At 41.2% G+C, this 25,780-nt stretch overlaps 1 protein-coding gene across 2 annotated transcripts in view; it reads right to left on the reverse strand.

The window, feature by feature from the left end:
* rsu1 (Ras suppressor protein 1) overlaps positions 1–25,780 on the reverse strand; it is a 169,667-nt gene that overhangs the window by 65,206 nt on the left and 78,681 nt on the right. For both annotated transcript variants that reach the window (XM_043690376.2, XM_043690377.2), the window contains exons 5-7: positions 21,204–21,322; positions 8,612–8,694; positions 8,252–8,366 (exon numbers count right to left, since the gene is read on the reverse strand). In XM_043690376.2, the coding sequence (XP_043546311.1) occupies positions 8,252–8,366; positions 8,612–8,694; positions 21,204–21,322 (317 nt within the window). The remainder of the gene's footprint in view (positions 1–8,251; positions 8,367–8,611; positions 8,695–21,203; positions 21,323–25,780) is intronic.

Here is a 25,780-nt window from a genome sequence, read left to right on the forward strand (position 1 = left end):
AGTATACGAAATAAGGTAGGTGAACTTGCAGCGTGGGTTGGTACCTGGGACTTCGATGTTGTGGCTATTACGGAGACATGGCTAGAACAGGGACAGGATTGGCTGTTGCAGGTTCCAGGATTTAAATGTTTTAGTAGGGTCAGAGGTGGGGGTAAAAGAGGGGGAGGTGTGGCATTGCTTGTCAAAGATAGTATTACAGTGGTGGAAAGGACGATGGATGAGGACTTGCCATCTGAGGTAGTTTGGGCTGAGGTTAGGAATAGGAAAGGTGAGGTCACCCTGTTAGGAGTCTTTTACAGGCCTCCTAATAGTCTTAGAATCATTGAAGAAAGGATAGGGAAGGTGATTCAGGAGATGAGTGACAGTAATAGGGTGGTTGTTATGGGGGACTTTAACTTTCCTGATATTGATTGGGAAAGCTATAGCTCAAGTTCGTTAGATGGGTCAGTGTTTGTTCAATGTGTGCAGGAGAGTTTCCTGACACAATATGTAGACAGGCCAACAAGAGGTGAGGCCATACTGGATTTGGTTCTGGGTAACGAACCAGGCCAGGTGTTAGAATTAGAGGTAGGTGAGCACTTTGGGGATAGTGACCATAATTCGGTGATTTTTACTCTCGTGATGGAGAGGGATAAGTGTGTACTACAGGGCAAGAGTTACAGCTGGGGTCAGGGAAATTATGATGCGGTGAGGCATGACTTAGGATGTGTGGCTTGGAAAAGTAGACTCCAAGGCAAGAGTGTAAATGATATGTGGAGCTTGTTCAAGGAGCAATTATTGAGTGTCCTTGATAATTATGTACCTGTCAGGCAGGGAGGAAAGGGTCGTGCGAGGGAGCCGTGGTTTAATAAGGAATTGGAATCCCTTGTTAAATGGAAGAGGGCGGCCTATCTCAAGATGAGACGTGAAGGTTCAATTGGGGCGATTGAGAGTTATAGGCTAGCCAGGAAGGACCTGAAGAGAGAGCTAAGAGCAGCAAGGAGGGGACATGAAAGGTCCTTAGTCGGTAGGATTAGGGAAAACCCTAAGGCTTTCTATAGGTATGTTAGGAATAAAAGAATGACTAGGGTAGGAATAGGTCCAGTCAAGGATAGTAGTGGGAAGTTGCGTGTGGAGGCGGAAGAGATTGGGGAGACACTGAATGAATACTTTTCTTCAGTATTTACTCAGGAACAGGGCATTGTCGTCGATGTGAATACTGAGTCACAAATAAGTAGAATGGATGGCTTTGAGGTTTGTAGAGAAGAGGTGTTGGAAATCCTGGAAAAGGTGAAAATAGATAAGTCCCCTGGGCCTGATGGCATTTATCCTAGGATTCTCTGGGAAGCAAGGGAGGAGATTGCAGAGCCATTGGCCTTGATTTTTATGTCCTCTTTGTCTACAGGAGTAGTGCCAGAAGACTGGAGGATAGCAAATGTGGTTCCCTTGTTCAAAAAGGGGAGTAGGGATAACCCTAGTAACTATAGGCCGGTGAGTCTCACTTCTGTTGTGGGCAAAGTCTTAGAGAGAATTGTAAGGGATAGGATTTATGCACATCTGGATAGGAATAATGTGATCAAGGATAGTCAGCATGGTTTTGTGAAGGGCAGGTCGTGCCTCACAAACCTTATTGAATTCTTTGAAAAGGTGACGAAGGAGGTTGATGAGGGGAAAGCGGTAGATGTGGTATATATGGATTTTAGTAAGGCGTTTGATAAGGTTCCCCATGGCAGGCTACTGCAGAAAATACGGAGATATGGCATTGAGGGTGAGTTGGAGGTTTGGATTAGGAATTGGCTGGATGGAAGAAGACAGAGGGTAGTAGTTGATGGCAAAGTTTCTTCATGGAGTGCCGTCACTAGCGGTGTTCCGCAAGGATCTGTTTTGGGACCATTGCTGTTTGTCATTTTTATAAATGACCTGGAAGAGGGGTTAGAAGGTTGGGTGAGCAAGTTTGCGGATGATACGAAAGTCGGAGGAGTTGTTGACAGTGAGGAAGGATGTGGCAGGTTACAGCAGGATATAGAGAAGCTGCAGAGCTGGGCAGAAAGGTGGCAAATGGAATTCAATGTAGCTAAGTGTGAGGTGATTCACTTTGGGAAGAATAACAAAAAGATGGGGTACTGGGCTAATGGTCGGATACTTGGTAGTGTGGATGAGCAGAGGGATCTTGGTGTCCATGTACACAGATCTCTGAAAGTTGCCACCCAGGTAAATAGTGCGGTGAGGAAGGCATATGGCGTACTGGCTTTTATTGGTAGAGGAATTGAGTTCCGGAGTCCTGAGGTCATGATGCAGTTGTATAAGACTCTGGTGCGGCCGCATCTGGAATATTGTGTGCAGTTTTGGTCGCCATACTATAGGAAGGATGTGGAGGCACTGGAACGGGTGCAGAGGAGGTTTACCAGGATGTTGCCTGGTATGGAAGGAAGATCGTATGAGGAAAGACTGAGACACTTGGGGCTGTTTTCATTAGAGAAAAGAAGGTTTAGGGGTGACTTGATTGAGGTGTACAAGATGATTAGGGGGTTAGATAGGGTTGACAGTGTGAACCTTTTCCCGCGTATGGAGTCGGGTATTACAAGGGGGCATAGCTTTAAATTAAGGGGGGGTAGATATAGGACTGAAGTTAGGGGTAGGTTCTTCACTCAGCGAGTCGTAAGTTCATGGAATGCCCTGCCAGTAGCAGTGGTGGACTCTCCCTCTTTATGGGCATTTAAGCGGGCATTGGATAGGTATATGGAGGATAGTGGGTTAGTATAGGTTAGGTGGGCTTGGATCGGCGCAACATCGAGGGCCAAAGGGCCTGTACTGCGCTGTATTCTTCTCTCTATGTTCTCTCTAATCTACTCTGTTAAACCTGCTGATGGTCTGTCAAATAATCACCTCTTAGTTTATCTCTTACCAAGGAGAACAATCCCAACTTCTTAAATATATCCTCAAAACTGAAGTCCCTCATCCCTACAATCATTCTTGTAAATCACATTTGTACTTTCTATAATGTGACTCCCAGCAGAGTTTAAGAAGTGTCTTTGACAAATTTAACATCACCTCCTTGCTCTTGTCCTCTATGCTTCTATTAATAAACCTAAGGATACTGCATGAAGTGTCACCAGACTAGAAATGTTAACTTTGCTTTCTTCTCATAGACCTGCTGAGTTTTGCCAGCAATTCCTGTTTTTGTTTCAGATCTCCAGTATCTGCAATTCTTTGTTTTATGATACTGTATACTTTACTTAATGCTCTCTTCACCTACCCTGCCACCTTTAATGATCCATGCACATAGGTACCCCCAGGTACCTCTGCTCCTGCATCCGTTTTAGAATAGTGTCCCCCTGATGAAGGGCTCCAGCCCAAAATGTTGATTCTCCTGCTCCTCGGATTGCTCCTACCTGACCCTATGCTTTACCAGCAACACACTCCCAACTCTGCCATTTTATAATTTATTTCAACGTTCTTCCTACCAAAAAAAAAAGCACTTCACACTTCTCTGTATTGAACTTCATCTACTAATCCACCAAGCTATTCATGTTCTTTTGGAATTCTATACTGTCTTCCTCACAGTTTAAAATTCTTTCAAGTGCCATTTGCAAACTTTAAAACTGCCTGCTGCACACCAAGACCCAATCATTAATATATATCTGGAAAAGCAAGGAGCCCTGGGGAAAACCACTACAAACCATCATCCAGCTTGAAAATTATCTATTGACATTACTCCCACTCAACCAATTTTGTATCCACATTGTTACTGCCATTTTTATTCCATGACCTATGATGAATAATGTATTCCATTCATAACAGTTAACAAAATAAATCACAGATTGGTTAGCTTCTTCATATTTACAATAGAATTCACATTTTCTGCAACTAGACTTAAGCTCTGTATGTGACACTGACCCTACAAATAGCAGGTCAGCAGGTTTCTTGCAGCTGCTACATCATTAATTTTCACACAGAATGATCGCCATCCCTACAGGTTAGGCTGTTATTTGAAAACAAAGCAACTGAGGTAAATCTGAGAAAAATGTTTTAAAGCAAACTGCAATACCAAGTCTAAATCTAACGGTGAGATTGTCATCAGCATGGCTGTACGTGCAAGCTTTTAAGCCTTGTACCAGTCATTTAGAGGTTAAATTTTGAAACCTACTTTGAAGCATTAATCATTCTATTAAAGCCCTCCACCTGCACAATAATTCAAGATTGATGACATGTGAATATTCGAGGGAATCAGGAATTTCTACCATTGAATTTCAGGCACAAATCTAATGAAGTTTAACAGCCAAACCATTTGGCCCCCACAGGTTCTAATAGTGAATGATATGTGCAATAACACAAAATTGCCTAAGGGATGGAGAGTAGAGTCTAGTGAACGCTTCTGTAAAATGGTTTTAAAAGTTTCTAGTATAAGGTCAACTTATCATCAGGCTTATATTGCAAGTGTGGTGTCATCTAGTATTGACGCTAACCATTTTCACTATCCTTTCCATATGCAATACTGCCTTATTTTCAATTGAAAAGCATCATAGCAATCTATAAAGTTTTTGTCAAAGCAGCAGGCTAGACTTTGGAGAAAGAACTTTATACTCTTAGAGTTTAAGAATTCAAGATTTAAGTACCGGATCATCCAAACTGTGAATCACATAAAACTTTTCACAATTGGCAGTGAAGTATTTGTAATTGATTCATTTTGAAGTAACAATCAAAGAGGTGTTTCTAATTTCCTTTGTAAGTGCAGGTTAACATTTCTGAATTACTATTATATTACCGCTACTACTAAATTTTGTAATTTATGTTGAAGTCATGATATTAAATCAAATAGTTTTAAAATATTGAATTTAACTATTTCTGAAAAATAAGACATTTTGTCAGAAAGCTTTTTATCTTGCACTCATCAGGACATTCTCAAGAATATCAACGCAAACAAAACAACATTTTTATACACGTGAAGTGCAATCTGATGGGTTAGCAAGGTGAGTCTGATTCACAGAGAATTACATGATGATTGACAGTTAACTGCTAGATGTTACCAAATTTAGACAAGGCACTTTGGTTGTTCCAAACATTGTCCTGAGCATTGAACCAGAGAATATCTGTTGCATATTTTATTAAATTGAAACAGACAATGTGTTTTTTTTTATTTTGTGGAATGTGGACATGACTGGCTAAGCTAACATTTATTAGCAATCCTGAATTGTTCTGGAGAAGATGGTGAAGTTGTGCAACCTTATCATATTTTAAAAATATACTTGAATCGAGGCTGATCTAAAGAAATTCCAATGGGCAGATTCCTTGAATGAAGAGGGTAGATTTAGCAAAAATGGTTCAGCAGTTTAGAGCCTTTATTTATCAGAATTCAGAACAGTAAGGGGTGATCTCATTGAAACATGCAAGGTTCTGTGGGTGCTTAACATGATAGATAGCGAAGCAATTGCCACTAGTGGGGAATTTTGAAAGAGGGGAGATACTTAAGGAATAGGGGAATTCTCACTTAAAACTGAGAAGAAATGTCTTCTCTTAGAGGGTAGTGAATGTCTGGAATTCTCTATGTCAGAGTAGTGAAGGCTAGAGTATTGAAAGAGGTAGACGTGTTTTTTTAAATATCAGCTGACGGTTATGCTGAACTGACAATCAAATGGAGATGAGGAGCAGAGGTAGACTATTTAGCCCATCGAGTCTGCTCTGCCATTAAATGGAAACATGGTTGATCTGATAATCATTTTGCTGATAGGAAAGATCATTACCCTGAATCTTTAACTCTGTTTTCTCACCTCAGATGCTGCCAGACCAGCATTAATGGGGCTAATTTGGAGGGATGCAGGTGGATGCATTTTCATAAATCTTTGAAAGGAGGCAGATAAGGATGGGAAGACTGATAAGAAAGTGTATAATAAACCTGGCTTTGCTCGTGGGACATTTCATACAAAACAAAGTCATGTCAAACTTCTACAAATCTCTGGTAAGGACCTGGTTGGAGTATAGTGTACAATTCTGGGCTCCACACTTTATGAAGGATGTCACAGAATTTAAGAAACAGTCAAGGTAGGTCATTCATTCTGTTGAGCTGCTATGCCATTCAATAAGAACACACTTTCCTGCCTAATCCATAATGCTCAACTCCCTCATAAATCAAAAATCTAACTCAGCCTTCAATAATCAATGACCCAATCTCCACTGTTTTGTGGTAGAAAATTCTGAAGATGAATGTCCCTCTGAAAGAAAAAAAATTCGTCCATCCTAAGTGGACGATTTAACAACAGTTTCCATTTATTTGCTAATGATTGAATGTAGACTGATGGGGTGATAGTTGTCCAGATTAGATTTGTCCTGCTTTTTGCACACAGGTTATACCGGGGGCAATGATCCACATTGCTGGGCAGATGTCAATGCTGAGCTGAATTGGAATAGCTTGGCTCAAGGCAGACTAATTCTGGAACTCAAGTCATCAATATTACTAATGGAATGTCATCAGGGCCTGTAGCCGCTCCTGTGTCCAGTACCTTCAATGGTTTTTGATACCACAAGAATACGAATTGACTAGCATCCATCATGCTGGAGCAGATCAAGGGAATTTGGCCATTCAGTGCTCCTCAGTGAGGGTGGTTGCAAATGCTTCAGTCTAGTCTTCTGCACCAGAATTGAGGAGAAGAATATTTATATCACCTACTTTGGTTTGTGGCATAATGTTGACTCTGCTCGCTGTCATTTTGAATTTGTAAATGCCTGCTAAGTCCTTCTTAAAAATGAATTTCAGTAATTTGCCAATGACAGATATTAGGCTAACTGGGCTCTAGTTTTTCTGTCTTGCTTATTTTTTGAGCAGGGAAATAACTTTTGCAGTTCTCCTATCCACTAGGTCTTTCCAGAATCTGGGGGACCTTTACTTCTGGGGAAGCTTGCAATCAATGCATCCACTATCTTGAAGAAATCAAGGCTCCTGGTTGTAAGGTCCACGAAACATGTCAACCCTTAGTCTCGTCCCCTCCTATGCTTAGGGAAAATACAGAATTTTTTTCACACAGGATAGTGCATGTATGGAATGAGCTACCAGAGGAAGTGATGGAGGCTGGTACAAAGCACCTGGTTGGGTACATGAACAGGAAGGGTTTAGAGGGATATGGGTCAAGTGCTGACAATTGGGACTAGATTAATTTAGGATACCTGGTTGGTATGGACCGAAGGCTCTGTTTCTGTGCTGTACATCTCAATAACTCTCTGACTATGACATGGTGAAAAGTATGCCAATTCTTTGTTTTCCATTATTACTTCTCTATTTCAGTCATCAAATTGATCCACATTTTATTTTTCAACACCATTGCAGAAGCTCTGACTGTATTGTTTTTGTAAAAACGTCTTGATACTTTATTTTCTAATTTGGATTTCTCCCCATTTATTTTTTTTAAGTCTTCCTTTGCTGGTTACTAAAATCTTCCTAATCTTCTGGCTACAACTATCCCTTGCAGCAGTGTAAACATTTATTTTAAATAAGATAGTGAAGGAATGAAAGCTATTTAAAAATTAATATTGACCAAAACTCATTTATTAAAATCAGAATTGGTGACTTGTGATAAGGTTTGATATGCTTCAAATTTTTAACTTTTCACCAAGTTCATCCTTTCTCTTCCTTAGTAAATCATTTAGCAAATCTGAATATCAACTGTAGAGGTTCCCATGAAAAAAGTTCCAGTATTTGAAAAGAGAAGCCAGTGAAATTTCCATTCCCTACAACTGTCCCACATACCAGGGCCAGTGCCACCATGGAGTCCTTCCATTTTAATTTTCACAGTACTGCTGTGCATGAAAATTATTTGAGATGACATGAGAGAATAGACGTAGAGGTTTCCACTCCCTGAGCTCAATACTGAGCCAAGAATGGAATTAAAAATAACATTACATTTTATTACAGCTTTGTCTTTCCTGTAAAATTCAGTTACAATTATGAATGCATTTTAAGTTTTTTGGAATGAGAGAAATCAATTGATTTTGCTTTTCTTATGGGCATGGATTTAAATGCCTTCGTTTACATTCTTGGCATACTCTCACATCAATCCAGATTCTTAGAAAATGGAATGACAACCAAAATATCTCTAATTAAATATTGTTTGGGTTTTTTGCTTTAGACTTTACTGTTCTTTGGACATTTTGTGTGTCACTCAACATGTGTTTTAAAATGCTAGCTACCTGGTGTGTTAGTAAGATCTCTTTTCTTATTGGTAGCACGCAAAACATATCAATATATTATCAAAAGGACAGACTATGAAACCCATACTCTTACCCATTTCAGGGGGAAGTACGGTGAGTCGATTTCCTTGAATATGGAGCTCCTTCAACTGAGACAAGTCTCCAATCTCCTTTGGCAGCGATATGAGGTCATTGTCCCTCAGGCTGATCTGAAAATGGAGAGCTCTTAGACCAATTCAGATTTCAAACGAAATAGTTTACAAACAATTCTTAACATGCTTCCTCTCACTATCTCAATTTATTGCAAGCCTCTACAGATGAGCAGATGGCAGTGCCAGGTGATGTGGTTTATTCCGGCAAAATAAACCCCAGAGATGTTCGAATTGACTTGATTCAGAACTTAGGGAGCTGCAAAAGTGAATTGATTTTTCAAGAATTTAGATAAATTACTTACGATCTGCAGCTTCGTGAGCTTCGCAATTTCTGGCGGCAGGATTTCAAAATCGTTGTCACTTAGATAGAGTGCACGCAAGGTGGCTGTAAATTAAACAGCAATATATAAACAGAGTGGCATGTAACCAGACCATGGAGGCCCGATCAATAAAAGTAGTCAAGCTTGATTAATAGCCTTGGCTTTGCAAAAGCCTCTGACATGCCCAGGGCATCTAATAATAACAAGCAGGTCAAACTGGTTTATTGTGTTGATGCTTGAATGTGGAAAGTGACCACATCCTGAAGTATTGACACAATTAACAACTTCAGTAACAATATGCTTGGTGCTCCTAAAAGACATGAAAACAGTTATCAGCTGGTTCACTCAAAACCTTTATGCTGTTTGTCACTGCAATGTTATAGAAAACATTTAACACCCAACTTCTACATTTTAAAAAAATATATACAGCATGATTTTCATGGAAGATCATTTAAGTCCTTTATACATTGACCAAACATATTTAATATTCTCGGAGGCTGAGGGATGACCTTATTGAGGTTTATAAAATCATGAGGGGCATGGATTGGGTAAATAGACAAAGACTTTTTCCTTGCGGTGGAAGAGTCCAGGACTAGACGGCATAGGTTTAGGGTGAGAGGGGAAAGACAGAAAAAGGACCAAAGGGGAAACTTTTTCACTCAGAGGGTGACATATTTAAAAGACAAATGGATGGGTATATGAAAAGGAAGGATTTGGAGGGATATGGGCCGGGTGCTGTCAGGTGGGACTAGATTAAGTTAGGATATCTGGTTGGTACGGAGGAGTTGGACCGAAGGGTCTGTTTCCGTGCTGTACATCGCTATGACTCTAGTTACGAAGACAAGTATACGCCATTTTCTCTCAGATCGCTTTCTTTTTAAAAAAAATGTTTTTGACATCTGGCATACGTTTTAAATTTAAGATGGAACAAGTGATTTTTTTTTCCAATTAAGTCTTACATACATAATTGGTAACTAGTACTGAATGTTTGAAATCACCACAGGAGCTCTCCAGAAATAAAATTTCAAAGACAATTCCATTCTTTTTCACTGAAGGGAGCCAGCTACTTAGGGTCAGCAGCATGTTTCTCAATCATTACGCTATCATGTACAGTAAAGTGGACAGTTTTAAAAGTGGCATGGCAAGTGTATATATGCACCAATTGATGCAATATTCAAGTAAAAGGAGGATACTATAGGATGCTCTGTAAACTGGACATATGTTTAATTATTGAGACATTTCTTTTAAAAAACTACCATAAATGATAAAAAAAGGACAAAATGCCAAACACCACTGTACTCGATCATGTCCAGTCTATGCCAACAGGCATAAAGTTAAGCAGGCTGAGTATATAGACCAGTGACTTCTCTAATGGCGCCTGAATAGCAAGAAAGATTATGAAAACATCCCATGCAGGCTGTTCTGCTTTGGTAGCAATGTTAACAGATAGAGGAAAATGACAACGCACTACACTGTTAGCCAAGCTGAATGAAGGACAATAAATTCAAGGTTTCAGGGAAAAATACCAATGACAACAATTACACCCAGCTGGAAATTAGAAACATAAAAAGATGTTAAATGTGAACTATGCAGAAATTATTCCCATCTCATATTAGCTTTTGCAACAATATAGTCTAGCCTTGCCAGTGGTACCCATGTGCCATGAGCCAAAAACAACAAAATGTGGTAGCTAACCCCAGTCAACTTTGAAAGTAAGGCACAACCGAGGAGTAGATTAGATTACCTACAGTATGGAAATAGGCCCTTTGGCCCAACAAGTCTACACTGACCCTCCAAAGATTAACCCACCAGACACATTTCCCTCTGACTAATGCACCTAACACTATGGGCAATTTAGAATGGCCAATTCACCTGACCTGCACATCTTTGGACTGTGGGAGGAAACTGGAGACAATAATTAAAACATTTCCTGCCTTTCCTAAAAACTAAAAGAAAAAGCGATTACTCCCAATGCAGCACCATAGTGAGTAGACAAATGATTTGGAGATGCTGGTGTTGGACTGGGGTGTACAAAGTTAAAAATCACATAATACCAGGTTATAGTCCAACAGGTTTAACTGGAAGCACACTAGCTTTTGGAGTGCCGCTCCTTCATCAGGTGGTTGTCACAATCACCTGATGAAGGAGCGGCGCTCCGAAAGCTAGTGTGCTTCCAATTAAACCCGTTGGACTATAATCTGGTGTTGTGTGATTTTTAACTTTAGACAAATGAAGATAGTGTAGGTAGATACACAGCTGTAGTTGTGCAGGAAGGAGAGGTTCCGATTCCTGGGCAGTGGGACCATTCTGATACAGGAGGGATCTATACATGTTAGCTAAGTTGGCCCCATCCCAAGTGCAACTTTCTTACAGATTGGTTGACTAGTAGTTTGAGAAAAGGATTTCAAATGAGTTGGCAAGGGAGAGAAATCAGCATTAAAGCTGTAGATACAAGAAACAAGGCACACAGAAAACTACAAGGAATAAACCAAAGAATGGTGGAGAAACAAAAAACAGATCTTTCTGGAGGAGAAATGATGGGAAAATATGTCTTAATGCAAAGAGTATTCCAAATAATGTTGGTGAGCTGCAGGCACAACTTGTCACACAGCTCACTGTGAAACAGCCATAACAGAGACACAACTTTAAATCGATTTAAAATTTACTGTCACATGTATGTAGAGATACAGTAAAAAGTGTGCACAGAAGATCTGCATAGGAAATGGGATCCAACTGTTCTAGCTGCAATATATTCATGAAGGACAGGAAGAGAAATCTGTTGGGAGGGAGGGGTCATTGGCAGTGTTGATCAAGAATAATACTAAAAGATCTACTGATGAAGGATACACTACAATATTAAAAGACTGAATCCATTTGGTTACGGTTAAGGAAAAAAAACGCTGTAACACTGATGTATGTGCACTATTCACACGCAAATTATCAGGAGACTGAAATCTCAGCACAGACTTGTTCCTCAGAAAATACAAAAATCATAGAGCACTAATAAGGGAACTTTTTAAAACAAGCATGGAAATTTTTGTTGATGTCTGTATTTCTAGCATAAGGAAAAGTCAATGCTGAATCTTTGAAAGAAGGAATGATGTTGAAGAACGAGATTGCATTTGAGAATGAGAAGGCATCAGTGTAGGTGAGCTGTGAAGAAGGATTGGCCAGGAATAACATATTACACAGCAAAATATTGCAGGGTGGACTTTACATGTCCTCACCATGCATGTTTATGGAAGGGATGTCCAGGAGAGCCCACAATCTTAATATTGAACAATGAGGAACTATCACATTCAGGAAAGCCTTCAGATAGTTTGAAACATTCACTTTTATACAAGAAAACATAATCAAACAATAAATAAACAATGAGAAGCCCCATTGCCTCTTCAGAACAGAAATATAATCATTTTAGCACCAACAGATTTATAGTCAAATGATTTATCACTGCACCCAGCTCTGATCTACTGGAAAACTATCAGTTAAATCCGATCCAGCTTCTTGTTGCCCTGTATCTGCAACATGCAGTCATACAGAAGGTGATGTTTCGCTTGCTTAATATCCTCCTTTTCCTACTCAAAAGACTGCAGCTGCTCTCTCAGCTCTTCTGAGTCGACTGTATCCCCTCATGCAAAGATTATGGGAAAACTCTGTCCAAAGCATAATGCAAATGCACGAACCAGACCAATCCAAATACAAGAATGTCATCCTTAGCCTGTGGGGCTGCAAAGTGGGGAGTAGATCATGGTTAGTATAAAAGCTAGTGATTGCTGGGCCTCTTGCTGAGATATTTGTATCATCGATAGTCACAGGTGAGGTGCCGGAAGACTTAAAGTTGGCTAATGTAATGCCACTGTTTAAAAAAGGTGGTAAGGACAAGCCAGGGAACTATAGACTAGTGAGCCTGACGTCAGTGGTGGGCAAGTTGTTGGAGGGAATCCTAAGGGACAGGTTCCATATGTATTTGGAAAGGCAGGACTGATTAGGGATAGTCAACATGGCTTTGTGTATGGGAAATCATATCTCACAAACTTGATTGAGTTTTTTGGAGAAGTAACAAAGAAGATTGATTAGGGTAGAGTGGTGGATGTGATCTATATGGACTTCAGTAAGGTGTTCGACAAGGTTCCCCATGGGAGACTGGTTAGCAACATCAGATCTCATGGAAGACAGAGAAAACTAGTCATTTGGATACAGAACTAACTCAAATATAAAAGACAGATGATGGTGGTGGAGGGTTGTTTTTCAGACTGGAAATCTTTAAGCAGTGGAGTGCCACATGGATCGGTGCTGGGTCCACAACTTTTCATCATTTATATAAATGATTTGGATGTGAGCATAAGAGGTATAGTTAATAAGTTTGCAGATGACACCAAAATTGGAGGTGTAGAGGACAGCAAAAAAAGTTACCTCTGATTACAACGGGATCTTGATCAGATGAGCCAATGGGCTGAGAAGTGGCAGATGGAGTTTAATTTAGATAAATGCGAGGTGTTGCATTTTGGGAAAGTAAATCTTAGCAGGACTTATACACTTAATGGTAAGGTCCGAGGGATTGTTGCTGAACAAAGAGACCTTGGAGTGAAGGTTCATAGCTCCCTGAAAGTGGAGTCGCACATAGATAGGATAGTGAAGGTGGTGTTTGGTAGGCTTTCCTTTATTGATCAGAGTATTGAGTACAGGAGTTGGGAGGTCATGTTGCGGCTGCACAGGATATTGGTTAGGCCACTTTTGGAATATTGCGTGCAATTCTGGTCTCCTTCCTATCAGAAAGATGTTGTGAAACTTGAAAGGGTTCAGAAAAGATTTAGAAGGATGTTGCCAGGGTTGGATGATTTGAGCTATAGAGAGACCTTGAACAGCTTGGGACTGTTTTCCCTGGAGCGTCAGAGGCTGAGGGGTGACCTTATAGAGGTTTATAAAAACATGAGGGGCATGGATAGGGTAACTAGACAAAGTCTTTTCCCTGGGGTGGGGGAGTAAAAAACTAGAGGGCAAAGGTTTAGGGTGAGAGGGGAAATATATTAAAAAAGAGAGTTAAGGGGCATAGTTTTCATGCAGAGGGTGATATCTGTATAGAAGGGTTTGGAGGGATATGGGCCGGGTGCTGGCAAGTGGGACTAGATTGGGTTATCTTGTTGGCATGGAAGAGTTGGACCAAAAGGTCTGCACATCTCAGTGACTCTGTGATCCCTGTCCCGATCCAATCCTTAAAATAAATGACTGTATCCAAACGCCTGGACTGAGATCAGGAGCTGATCCCCCAACTCCTAGAAACTCCATTAAGACATTGCATGCACAGCAAGCGAATGACCATGTGTTTGCTCTGTGCTGGCACAGTGTGACTGACTCAGCAAAATGCTGGTCAGCAACATATCCACCTACTTGACTGATCACTGTGACAACTATGACAAGTTGCTTAACTTTGGGTCTGTGCGAAGCAGCAAGGCAAGCCAGAACTACTGCGGGCCTTTAAACTCTGGCTGATGGCTCAAAGCATAACAGAGCAAGGCCAAGCAGGAAAGCTGTGAGCAGTGAACTGGACACAAACCACGAAGACAGGCAAGCGAGCAGCCCTGAGAAGCAACCTGGTTCAATCTGAGGTGGGTGCCTTTACCTAGGGGCAAAATGTCTTTGCAATAGCATTCTAATGATTGGAGTGCATGGCACCCAAGTGCGGCATCGAAGTGCAGAGTCACAGTTCTTTCATGTCATGAATTGTCACCATCTAGTTTCTTTCCTGTGGCTGGGAGAATGGAGGCTGCATATTCATGCGATTAGGTAAAATAAGATGTTAATGCAAGCTAATACATGCAAATCGGCCTCTCACCATTCACTTAATGAGATTCTCATCTTATCCTTCAACACTTTTGGAAAATGTGACTTTTCCTCTGAATATTGAGAAGATCCCCGGTGGTCGTGGCATGTGATTTATCCCAATTTTCTTGTGAATACCATGTCGTTCCGTACCTGGGAATATTCTGACTTGTGTTTTTCTCTCTCCACAGATGTTGCCAAGCTTTTTGTAGTATTTCTTTTTTCAGATCTCTAGCGGGATTGATTTGGAACAAGGAAAGTATTTCTCTTGTTCGAGGCAGAGTACAAAATAGTACTTCTCACCTGTCTTCACAGAAGACTAGGATAAAGTTAGCTTCAATGGGAAGGGAGTAAGAAGGACAAAGACAGATGTGCTAAGTAGGATGGCATCACACAAAGTTGATAAGTTATCTGATCCAGATAGAATGCTAGGTTGTTGAGTGAATCAAACACAGTCAGCAGGAGCTTTGACCACAGTTTAGATTAGATTAGATTACTTACAGTGTGGAAATAGGCCCTCCGGCCCAACAAGTCCACACCGACCCGCCGAAGTGTAACCCACCCAGACCCATTCCCCTATATTTACCCCTTCATCTAACAGTACGGGCAATTTAGCATGGCTAATTCGCCTAACCTGCACATTTTTGGACTGTGGGAGGAAACCGGAGCACCCGGAGGAAACCCACGCAGACACGGGGAGAATGTGCAAACAGTTGTTCAACCCTCTTGAACATGGGAGTGATTCCTGTAGAATGGAGGATAGTAAATTTCCCATCCCATTCAATGGGATAAGCTTGGTAGCTACAGGCCAGTCCATCTGACATCAGAGGTAAAAAAACTGGTGACCAAAGAAAAAAGGAAAGCTCATCTAAAAAAGCATGGGTAAGAGACAGCCAGTTCAGATTTATTAAAGACAAATTGAGCCTGATGTGGGTAGTGGATACATATGCATACATACACATATATATATGAATTTACAAAAAGCATTTCATTTAGTACCCCCATAGCAGCCTTACTTGAGGCATAGAAGCACAGAGGAATGTGGTAACTTGGGAATGCAATGGCCAAAGAATGGGCAACAGTGTAGTTATGAGTTGATGTTTTTCTAACTGGAGGGAATTATGTAGCAGAACCTTGGTATAAGGACCACTTCTTTAATTGATATATTAAATAATGCGGTCAAGGATGCGGTTTGTAAAGTTTTGAAAGTTTGAGGATTACACAAAATTTGACCCAGTAAATAGTGAATGAGATGCCAGTAGACCTCACGAAGACAAAAAAAAAAACTGATGACCTGGAAAATGCTAGCAGATACAATTTTATGCCGATAACTGGAAAACTTTCCCCGTTTGGAGAAACAAATTGGAGAGGAAGATAATTTAAATCACACTATCTGGGAAGAGAAACCAAGAGCCCGGAGGGTACACGTTCACATATGTTTAAGTGTCAGGCTTCTAAAGCTTTGAATGTATGCCATATTTGCCTTTGTAAACAGGCGCAGGGAAAGCCAATGCAGTAAAAACAAGGAAATCATGATAAATCATTAAAAATCACACAACACCAGGTTATAGTCCAAAACCGGCATCTCTGAATCATGATAAATCATTACTAATGTCTGGAAGGATATATACAGGAGTCTGTGCATCAAACTTCATGTTATTGAAGTCATGGACACAGTTAAAAGGAAGTTTATCAGCCTGCTATCAAAAATGAAGGCATTTAAAAGAGACTGAAGGATTTGATTTTGTTCTCCTTACAGCAGAGAACATTAAGAGGACAACTAAAGGAAAAACTATACTGAAAATTGAATGGTTTGGTAGGAATGTCATGGTAACCTGAGATCATATATTGAAAATAATTAACAAATAACTAGAGGGGAAATAAGGAGCAATGTTATCACACATTGTATCACTGAAATCTGTAACACTACCTGAAACAAGTAGAAGAATCAGGTTCTGCTTGAGCTTTAAAGAGGCAATTGAACACTTATTGGAACATATTAATTTGCTGGGGTGTAGGGAAAAGGCTGTTTTAAGTGACTAAATTGGACTCAATGACAAACGTACCATAGGCTAAATGACCACATTCTGTGCACTGAAAGTTTAGAAGCAAAAGGTGTGTGATACCAAGGATGTTATCTGCACAACCAAAGATGCAAACTATTTCTATAGATAGACAAGTGCATTCTCAGCAAGTATACAGACAGGTAGATAAAACTGAACATGCTCACAACATTAAGGACTCAAGAATATTAGAAGTGCCAAAGGTAAAATATGACACTCATGGGAGTGACATTTATTTTATATCAGAACGTAAACTCAATTCATTTATCAACAACTTTAGATTATATTAGATTAGATTAGATTACTTACTGGAAACAGGCCCTTTGGCCCAACAAGTCCACGTTGACCTGCCGAAGTGCAACCCACCCAGACCCATTCCCCTACATTTACCCCTTCACCTAACACTATGGGCAATTTAGCATGGCCAATTCACCTAACCTGGCACATTTTTGGATTGTGGGAGGAAACCAGAGCACCCGGAGAAAACCCACGCAGACACGGAGAATGTGCAAACTCCTCTCATTTAAGTTGTCACCGGACAAGCATATGGACGTACATGGAATAGAGTAGGTTAGATGGGGTTCAGATTGGTATGACAGGTTGGTGCAACATCGAGGGCCAAAGGGCCTGTACTGCGCTGTAATGTTCTATGTTCTAACAATTAAACTTGTACTCTTCCACGCTGGGTAAAAAGTTGTAAATAGCATAAATGACACAAATGGACTAGAAGTTATATGCTTTAGCCCTGCATAAGAGAGCCTGAAAAACAAATTAAAAGTTACTTTCCCACACCCCAATCACAAGATATGGATAACACTGGCTAGCTCAGCACTTACTGCCCTTGAGAAGGGCGTGGTGAGCTACCTTCTTGAAACATTGCAGTCCCTATGGTTGGGATCAGTAGGTACACCCATAGTGCAGTTATGGAGTGTGTTCCAGGATTTTGATCTCAAAAAGGAGGAATAGTGATATACTTCCAAAACAGGATGGGATGTTGCTAGGAAGGAAATATGTAGGTGCTAGTGCTCCAATGCATATATTGCCCTTGTCTTTCTAGGTGGTAGCAGTCATGGGTTTGCTGTCAAAGAAACCTTGATGAATGGCTGTTGTGCATCTTTTAAATGGAACACATTGCTGTTACTGTGCACAGTGGAAGGACTGAGTGTTTAGAGTAGTGGAAGTGTAATTGACACTTCACAGCACCATTGACAATGCATTCCATCACTTTGCTAATGATCAAGAGTTATTGATATGGCAGTAACTGGCTGGGTTGGATTTGTCCTCCTTTTTGCAGACAGGGCATAGCTGGGCAATTTTTCACATTGTTAGGTAAATGCCACTGTTGTACCTTAAGTATGGTGTGGCAAATTCAAGTTCAAGAGTACAAGTCTTCAGTAAACTGCCTGAATATTGTCAGGGCTCATGGCTTTTGGAGGAAACTAGTGACATCAGCTATTTCATGATATCATGTGGAATGAAGTGAAGTGGTTGAAGACTGATACCCGTAGTATGGGAAAAAGCTAGGATGGATCATTCAATAGGTATTTCTGGTTGAACACTACTGAAGGTATTTCAGCCTTGTCTTTTACACAGATGGAGAAAGTGAGGACTGCAGATGCTGAAGCTTAGAGTCAACAATGTGGTGCTAGAAAAATACACAGCAGGTCAGGCAGCATCCGAGGAGCAGAAGAATCAATGTTTTCGGCAAAAGTCCTTCTTTGGGAGCCAGGATTCCTGAAGAAGGTCTTATGCCTGACATGTCGATTCTCCAGCTCCTCAGATGCTGGCTGACCTATTGTGCTTTTCCAGCACTACACTCTCGCCTTTTACAAAGATGTATTGGGCTCTCATTTCCTTGCCAGTGGGGATAATTGTGGAGACATTGGATGCAAAAGGACTGTTGAGCACGAATCTGATCCATTAGTTGTAGGGTCACATCGCCCTATTTGGTGCATGCTGCGTTTGTTGTTTGGCCTGCACACAGTCCTGGTTGACCCCTTGTTTTAGGGATGCCTAGTGTTGGTCCTAACATTCTTCACTGAGCCATACAATGTCAGGCTGTTGCTTGGTAAGACAGTAGGACAGCTCCCACTATGTTAGCACAAGGCCACCACCCCAGTTGTTAGTACGAACGGGTCAACATGACTGGCAATACTGAAACATGAGAACAAAGGAACAGTGGCTATATGAACATTAAATTGTTTATGTTGCAGAAAGTACAGAGTCACAATAAACATCTTTTTTCAAACTGGACAGATATGTCACCCTGGGATCAGTATTGGCACCACTATATCAATGAGCCAGACTCTAGGTGAAAGCATTAATGTTTGTAAAATTTTATCAAAGTTAGAAATACATTTATTTGTTGAGTTCCCTCAGGATCTTATGATTTAATAAGATCATGCCTTGTTCTTTGAAATTTCAACAGGCGACAGGTCAGACCCTACTGGATTACAACACTTTCATCTTAGGAATCTGTACAGTGAACCTCTCTGAATTGCTTCTATCGCAATTATATTCATCCTTATGTAACGAGAACAAAGCTGAACACAGTACCCGAATGCAGTCTCATAAGGCTCCCTACAACTGCAGAAATATTTTTCTACATTTAAACTTGATTTCCTTTAAAAGAATGCTTCTTAATTTCTCTTCCTCATGCCTTAGGAAACAGCAAGGAGGACAGCAACAGACTTCAGGTGAACTTAAACTTTGAAGGCATTATGAAGACTGTTTAATAAAAGTGTATGGAATCCTCTACTACTTTATAAAGCAAGACTGAATAAAGTAACCTTTATATTATAAAAAAAGCCTCAGTGTATTCTGCTCACTTCTGGGTGCCACATGTCCAGGAACATGTCAATCTCTTAAATATATAGAGGACATGTATTACAATGCTACTGAGTTTCAAAAACATCTGTTATGTGGGAAGACTAGTGAATTTGTTGTTAATTCTCTCTACAGCACAATGTTAAAATGAGATTTCATGGAAAGTGAATTTCTTCAAGGTTTCATCAATAGGGAAAATAAGCAAAAGCTGTTTGCAGTGGGGAAAGGTTGATAAAAGAGGATATAGATTTAAAGATAAATGTCAAAAGAACCAGACATGACATATGGAAAACAAATTGCAAAGTAAGTTGGGATCTGAAATGTACTGTTTGACAAAAGGGTGGAGGAAGTAGTTTAGATAACTTTCAAAAAGTAATTTGGATCAATCCTTATAAAGTGAAAATGTGCAGGACTATGGACAAAAAGCAGTGGAGTGGGCATAACTGGATAGCTCATTCTCGGAGAATTAAGTGGCTTTCTTCTGTCCAGGCACGAAGAAGCTGGATTTTATGCTTTACTAATAGCCAACTGGATTAAATCTCTCGGCTAGTGATGACAGATTGCCACAGCAATAGAAAAGTGCTGTATTGTCAGACAGTAATTGATAATCAACCACTCAGCAATATACTGAAACTATAAAAGGATTTTTTTTTTGAAAAAGCACAGCTCCTTCCCCAGCCTTTTTTTCTTTATTCTTTCATGAGATGTGGGCATTACTAAACGCCAGAAATATTTGCGTTACCATAATTACCTTTAAAGGAAGTGGCTTGCTAGTTTACTTCATAGGGCTATTAAGAGTCAAACAACTTTCTGTAGAGTCAGAGTCTCATCGAGCAGACTGAATAATTAAGGCAAATCTCCTTCCTGGAAAGACATCAGTGAACCACATGGGATTTTACAACAATAGCTGATGGCTGGAAAGGCCACCATTATGGAACCTAGATTTCAATTTCAGATCTATTAAAATGAATTTAAGTTCCACCATAGCTAATGGAATTTGAATTCAATTCATCAATCTAGCATATAAAGCTAATAGCGACAATGACAATCCACCACTGATGGTTGTAAAAATCCATCCCTGGTTCTTTAAGATGTTTTAGGGAAGAAAATCTGCTACCCTTATCAGGTGTGGTCTATGTCACTCCAGTAAATGTGGGTGACTCTTACCTGCCTCCTGAAAGTACCTGAGGAGAAAGGGAGGTCTGCAGATGCTGGAGATCAGAGCTGAAAATGTGTTGCTGGAAAAGCGCAGCAGGTCAGGCAGCATCCAGAAAGTACCTGGCAAGCCACTCAGTTCAAGGACAACTAGGGATGTGCAATCAGTGATGCACAAATGAAAATAAATGCTTCTGCAATTTGGGAAAAGACTGACGCTAAATTTGAAACAATAATATGTTGCTATAGAAATAAAAAGGACAATTTGACACAAAACTTCCTAAGTCTGATCATTTAAGTTATCTGATAATAACTGAGAACAAAACTATTCTGAATTGCAATCATTTTCTAAAAATCACTAGGGCATATCTACATGTTGAAAGAATTTGCAAAATAGTTGCACAGTGGTTATAAGGTTTAATGTACATGACATAAGAAAACATTTGCAATTTGTTCAGCGTAGGCCACCAATTGATCCAACATATTTTGAAGTATTTTGACAAGGTCAAGTGCATATATTCAGTTCAATTTTTGCAATGTTCACCCATTCAAATTGTGTTCTATAGGGACAACCAGGTGCAGGATCAAGTCCTCACAACAGACCGAATTCTGAAACTAGCAAGAGCACTAACTAACTTCACTTCTATTGCTGGTCAATGCATGCTACCAAAAATAAATAAATAAACTATTGAAAATGAAAAGTTCCATACTGAGGTAGAAGAAGTTGCCAGGTAGAGAATTTTCACTCAAGTTGTTGTATGTCAAATCAAGCACTTCCAGAGCTGGTAGAGACCCAAATCCTCGTGGCAGAGTGTTCAACCTGTTCATGCTGTTGGGAAGAGGTGAGAAATAATAGAGTTTTTATTCCGAATGCATGTGTATACACATTTCACTACATTAACAACTGAGTCAAGGTTCTTTTCTCACCAATTGATAGATTGTAGGTCAATCACCCACCTTCCCGAGAAGGTAACTTTGGCTCATTTAATAATTAGGAAATTGCATCAAAATGTACCGATTAAGTTACAACTCAAAGCTCCAAATCTATTTGCAGTCACGAATATCAAATCATCCATGAACCAGTGCAATAGAACAATGCAAGAGAAAGGCAAGAGTGGAAATCGGACCACTGGAAAACGAGGCTGGAGAAGTCACAATAGGGAACAAAGAAATGGCTGAGGAACTGAACAGCTACACTGCAACAGTCTTCATAGTGGAAGACACCAGGAGCAGAGTGTAGTGCCAAAAGAAGATGAAGGTGCTGAGGAAGCTGAAAGGTCTGAAGGCTGATAAATCAACCAGACCAGATATTCTGAAGGAGATGGGTGAGGAGATTATGAAGGTATTGATAGTGATCTCTCAGGAATTCTGGAGCCAGAGAGAGTCCCAGAGGACTGGAAAATAGCTAATGTAACACCCCTGTTTAAGAAGAGAGGGAGAAACAAGACAAGAAACTATAGGCTGGTCAGCCTGGCCTCAGTCACTCTTAAGATTCTACAGTCCATTATTAAGGATGAGCACTTGGAAGTGCAAAGTAAAAAAAAGGCTGAGTCAGCACAGCTTCCTCAAGGGGAGGTCATGCTTAACAAATCTGTAGAATTCTTTGAGCAGCAAGTTAAATAAAGGAGAGACAATGGGCCTAATACATTTGGATTTCTGGATGACCTTTACTGAGTGTTGCACAGGAGGCTGCTAAATAAAGGCTAAATAAAGGAGCACCTGGTGTTAAGAGCAAGATCCTGACACAGATAGAGAATCAGCTGACTGGAAGAAAGTAGAAAGTAGGGATAAAGGGGCCTTTTTCAGGATAACAGCCAGTTACTAGTGGAGTTCTGCAGGGACCAGTGTTTGGTCCACAACGACTCACATTATTAATATACAATCTGGACAAATGAACTGAGGGTATTATTGCTAAGTTTACAAATGCCACAAATATAGGTGGAGGGACAGACAGTATTGAGGATGTGAGGAGGCTGCAGAAGGCGTTGGACAGAGTCAGAGAGTGGGCAAAGAAGTCGCAAATAGAATACAATGTGGGAAAGTGCGAGGTTATGCATTTTGGCAGGAAGAATAGAGGTGCAGACTAATTTCTAAAAGGAAAGGCTTTGGAAACCTGAAGCACAAAGGGAGTCCGAGCTCATGTTTGCCTTAAGGTTACAATGCAGGTTCAGTTGGCCATTCTGAAGGCAAATGCAATGTTGACATTCATTTCAAGCAGGCTAGAATACAAGAGCAGGGATGTACTGCTGAGGCAGTATAAGGCTCTCATCAGACCACATTTGGAATAGTGAGCAGTTTTGCATCCCATGTTGAAGGAGAGGATGTGATGGCCTTGGAGGGGCTCCAGAGGAGGTTTACAAGAATTTTCAGATGGATGAAAGGCACGGTTGAGGCTGAGGGGGGATCTGAATGAAACGTACAGAATACTGAGAGACCTGGACAGAATGGACATGTAGAAGATGTTTCCACCAATGGAAGAGACTAGGACCCGAGGGCACAGCTTCGGAGTGAAGGGACAACCATTTAAAATGGAGATGAGGAGGAATTTCTACCACCAGAAGGTAGATAATCTGTGGAACTCATTGTTGCGGATGGCTGTGGAGGTCAATTCACTGAGTGCATTAAAGACAATGGTAAATAGGTTCTTCATTAGTAGGAGAGTCAAAGGTTACAGGAAGAAGGCAGGAAAATGAGGGTGAGAAACATATCAGCCATGATCGAATGGTAGAGCAGATTCAATGGGCCCAATGGTCTCAGTCTACTACTATATGTTATGGTCTAAAGATAATCCAAATAGTTTCTTTTTTATTTCAAGTAAAATAGTATCCATTTATGTATTTAAGGATGGTAGCTAAGTGCAGTTTAATTAATTGCACTAAAATACTTTTATCACTATGGATGGGAATTTTCCCAGGTAATAAGTGATGTGGGATACATTGGGAGAGTTGCACAAGATTGACAGTGAGGAATTTTCCACTAGTGAGCGTAAAACAATTCATTTTCCAACCAAGTGTTGAACAGTGAGACGTGTTCCTCTCTAGTGAGCAGTAAAAGGTCTGTTTGCATGTATTACCACCCCGACTGTCACATTATCTCACATCACTGATCTGCAGGTTTCCCATTATCCGTCTTGTGGGATAAGAAATTGGATAGTGACAATTCCCAACCTGCAGGTCAGGGGACACAACTGGTGACTTCAGCTCACTACTTGCTCATCTAACCTTTCAGTCACCAACATCTCAGCGACACTCTCCATGGGCTATGACCACAGGCACACTGCCTCATTTATCAGGGCCTCCAGGTCCCAGTCAGTGAGAGGTGCTAATTCCCTGTCAGATACATCTGAAACAGATAAAACAACCAATGCAGCTCAGCTGTGGACTGCCAGTGCTTGACCGAGTACACAGCTGGGCTATAAAGATGGCCCTGGGGCAGAGACCCAGCAAGATCCCACAGGAAGTTTGGCGCCATCTGTGGGAAGAAAGCAGAGAGTGACGTCTCTTCATCAGAAACTAACTCTGTTTTTCCCACAGATGGTGTCAGACTTGTTGAGTGTCAACAACAATTAAGATTTTTGTTTCAGATGTGTAGCATCCACCATTCCAGCAGAGGCCAGTACTTCACCAGTGTAGAATGGGAGAATGCGTTGTGCCATGCTTGTTGTATTGTGGAGTAGGAGGCAAGAGAGCCATGAGAAAACTCTTTGGGGCTTGCGGAGAGAAACTCACTAATATTGGACACTAGTTGATTTCTGCTAAGATCCAGCCCAAAAGTTTATTTTTAAAACATGTCTACTTCCCCACCTGTGAATTATCTTACCCAGAGAGAAATGACGGCAGGGTCATTGAATGTGTTTAACACAGATAGATTCGACTAGGTAAAAGTGATGCTACAGACCAGAGTCAAGATTAGAGTGGTGCTGGAAAAGCACAGCAGATCAGGCAGCACCTGAGGAGCACAAAAAAGAAGAACAGAAGAAAAATAATAAATAAAATTGACGTTTCGGGCAGGAGCCCTTCATCAGGAATGAGGCTGGGAGCCTCCAGGGTGGAGCGATAAATGGGAGGGGGGTGGGGCTGGAAAGAAGGTAGCTAAGAGCGCAATAGGTGGATGGAGGTGGAGATAAAGTTGATAGGTCAGAGAGGAAGGTGGAGCGGATAGGTGGAAAGGAAGATTGGCAGGTAGGACAGGTTATGAGGATGGTGCTGAGCTGTAAGGTTGGAACTGTTGGGGGGAGAAAAGAGATGAGGAAACTGGTGAAGTCCACATTGATGCCCTGGGGTTGAAGTGTTCCGAGATGGAAGAGGAGGCATTCTTCCTCCAGGCATCTGGTGGTGAGGGAGCAGCGGTGGAGGTGGCCTAGGACCGGCATGTCCTCAGCAGAGTGGGAGGGGGAGTTGAAATGTTCAGCGATGATGGGGCGGTGGGGTTGATTGGTGTGGGTATCCTGGAGGTGTTCCCTGCGAGATGGTGTCCAGTCTCCCCACTGTAAAGGAGACCGCACTGGAAGCAATGGGTACAATAAATGATATTAGTGAATGTGCAGGTGAAACTTTGATGGATGTGGAAGGCTCCTTTGGGGCCTTGGATGTAGGTGAAGGAGGAGACGTGGCCACAGGTGTTACAATTCCTGCGGTGGCAGAGCAAGGTGCCAGGATGAGAGGGTGGATTGTTGGGGGGCATGGACCTGACCAGGTAGTCACAGAGGGAATGGACTTTGCGGAAGGTGGAAAGGGGTGGGGAGGGAAATATCTCCCTGTTGGTGGGGTCTGTTTGGAGGTGGCAGAAATGTCGGCGATTGATGTGGTTTATGCAGAGGTTGGTGGGGTGGAAGGTGAGGACCAGAGGGGTTCTGTCCTTGTTATGGTTGGAGGGGTGGGGTTTGAGGGTGGAGGTGAGGGACATTGAAGATGCCCTCCAATGCATCTCATCTATCATGTGGGAGGGGAAACAATGGTCTTTAAAGAAGGAGGCCATCCAGTGTTTTCTGTGGTGGAACTGATCCTTCTGGGAGCAGATACAGCGGAGGCAGAGGAATTGGGAATACGGGATAGCATTTTTGCAGGAGGTAGGGTGGGAAGAGGCGTAATCCAGGTAGCTGTAGGAATTGGTGGGTTTGTAAAAAACGTCAGTGTTGAGGTGGTCGTCGTTGATGGAGATGGAGAGGTCCGGGAAGGGCAGGGAGGTGTCAGAGATGGTCCAGGTGAATTTAACGTCGGGGTGGAATATGTTGGTGAAGTTGATGAACTGTTCGACCTCTTCGTGGGAGCACAAGGTGGCACCAATA

This window comes from Chiloscyllium plagiosum, unplaced genomic scaffold, assembly GCF_037043375.1.
Source record: "Chiloscyllium plagiosum isolate Xiang-an unplaced genomic scaffold, Cpla_swu_hap1 HiC_scaffold_5, whole genome shotgun sequence".
NCBI classification, from domain to species: domain Eukaryota; kingdom Metazoa; phylum Chordata; class Chondrichthyes; order Orectolobiformes; family Hemiscylliidae; genus Chiloscyllium; species Chiloscyllium plagiosum.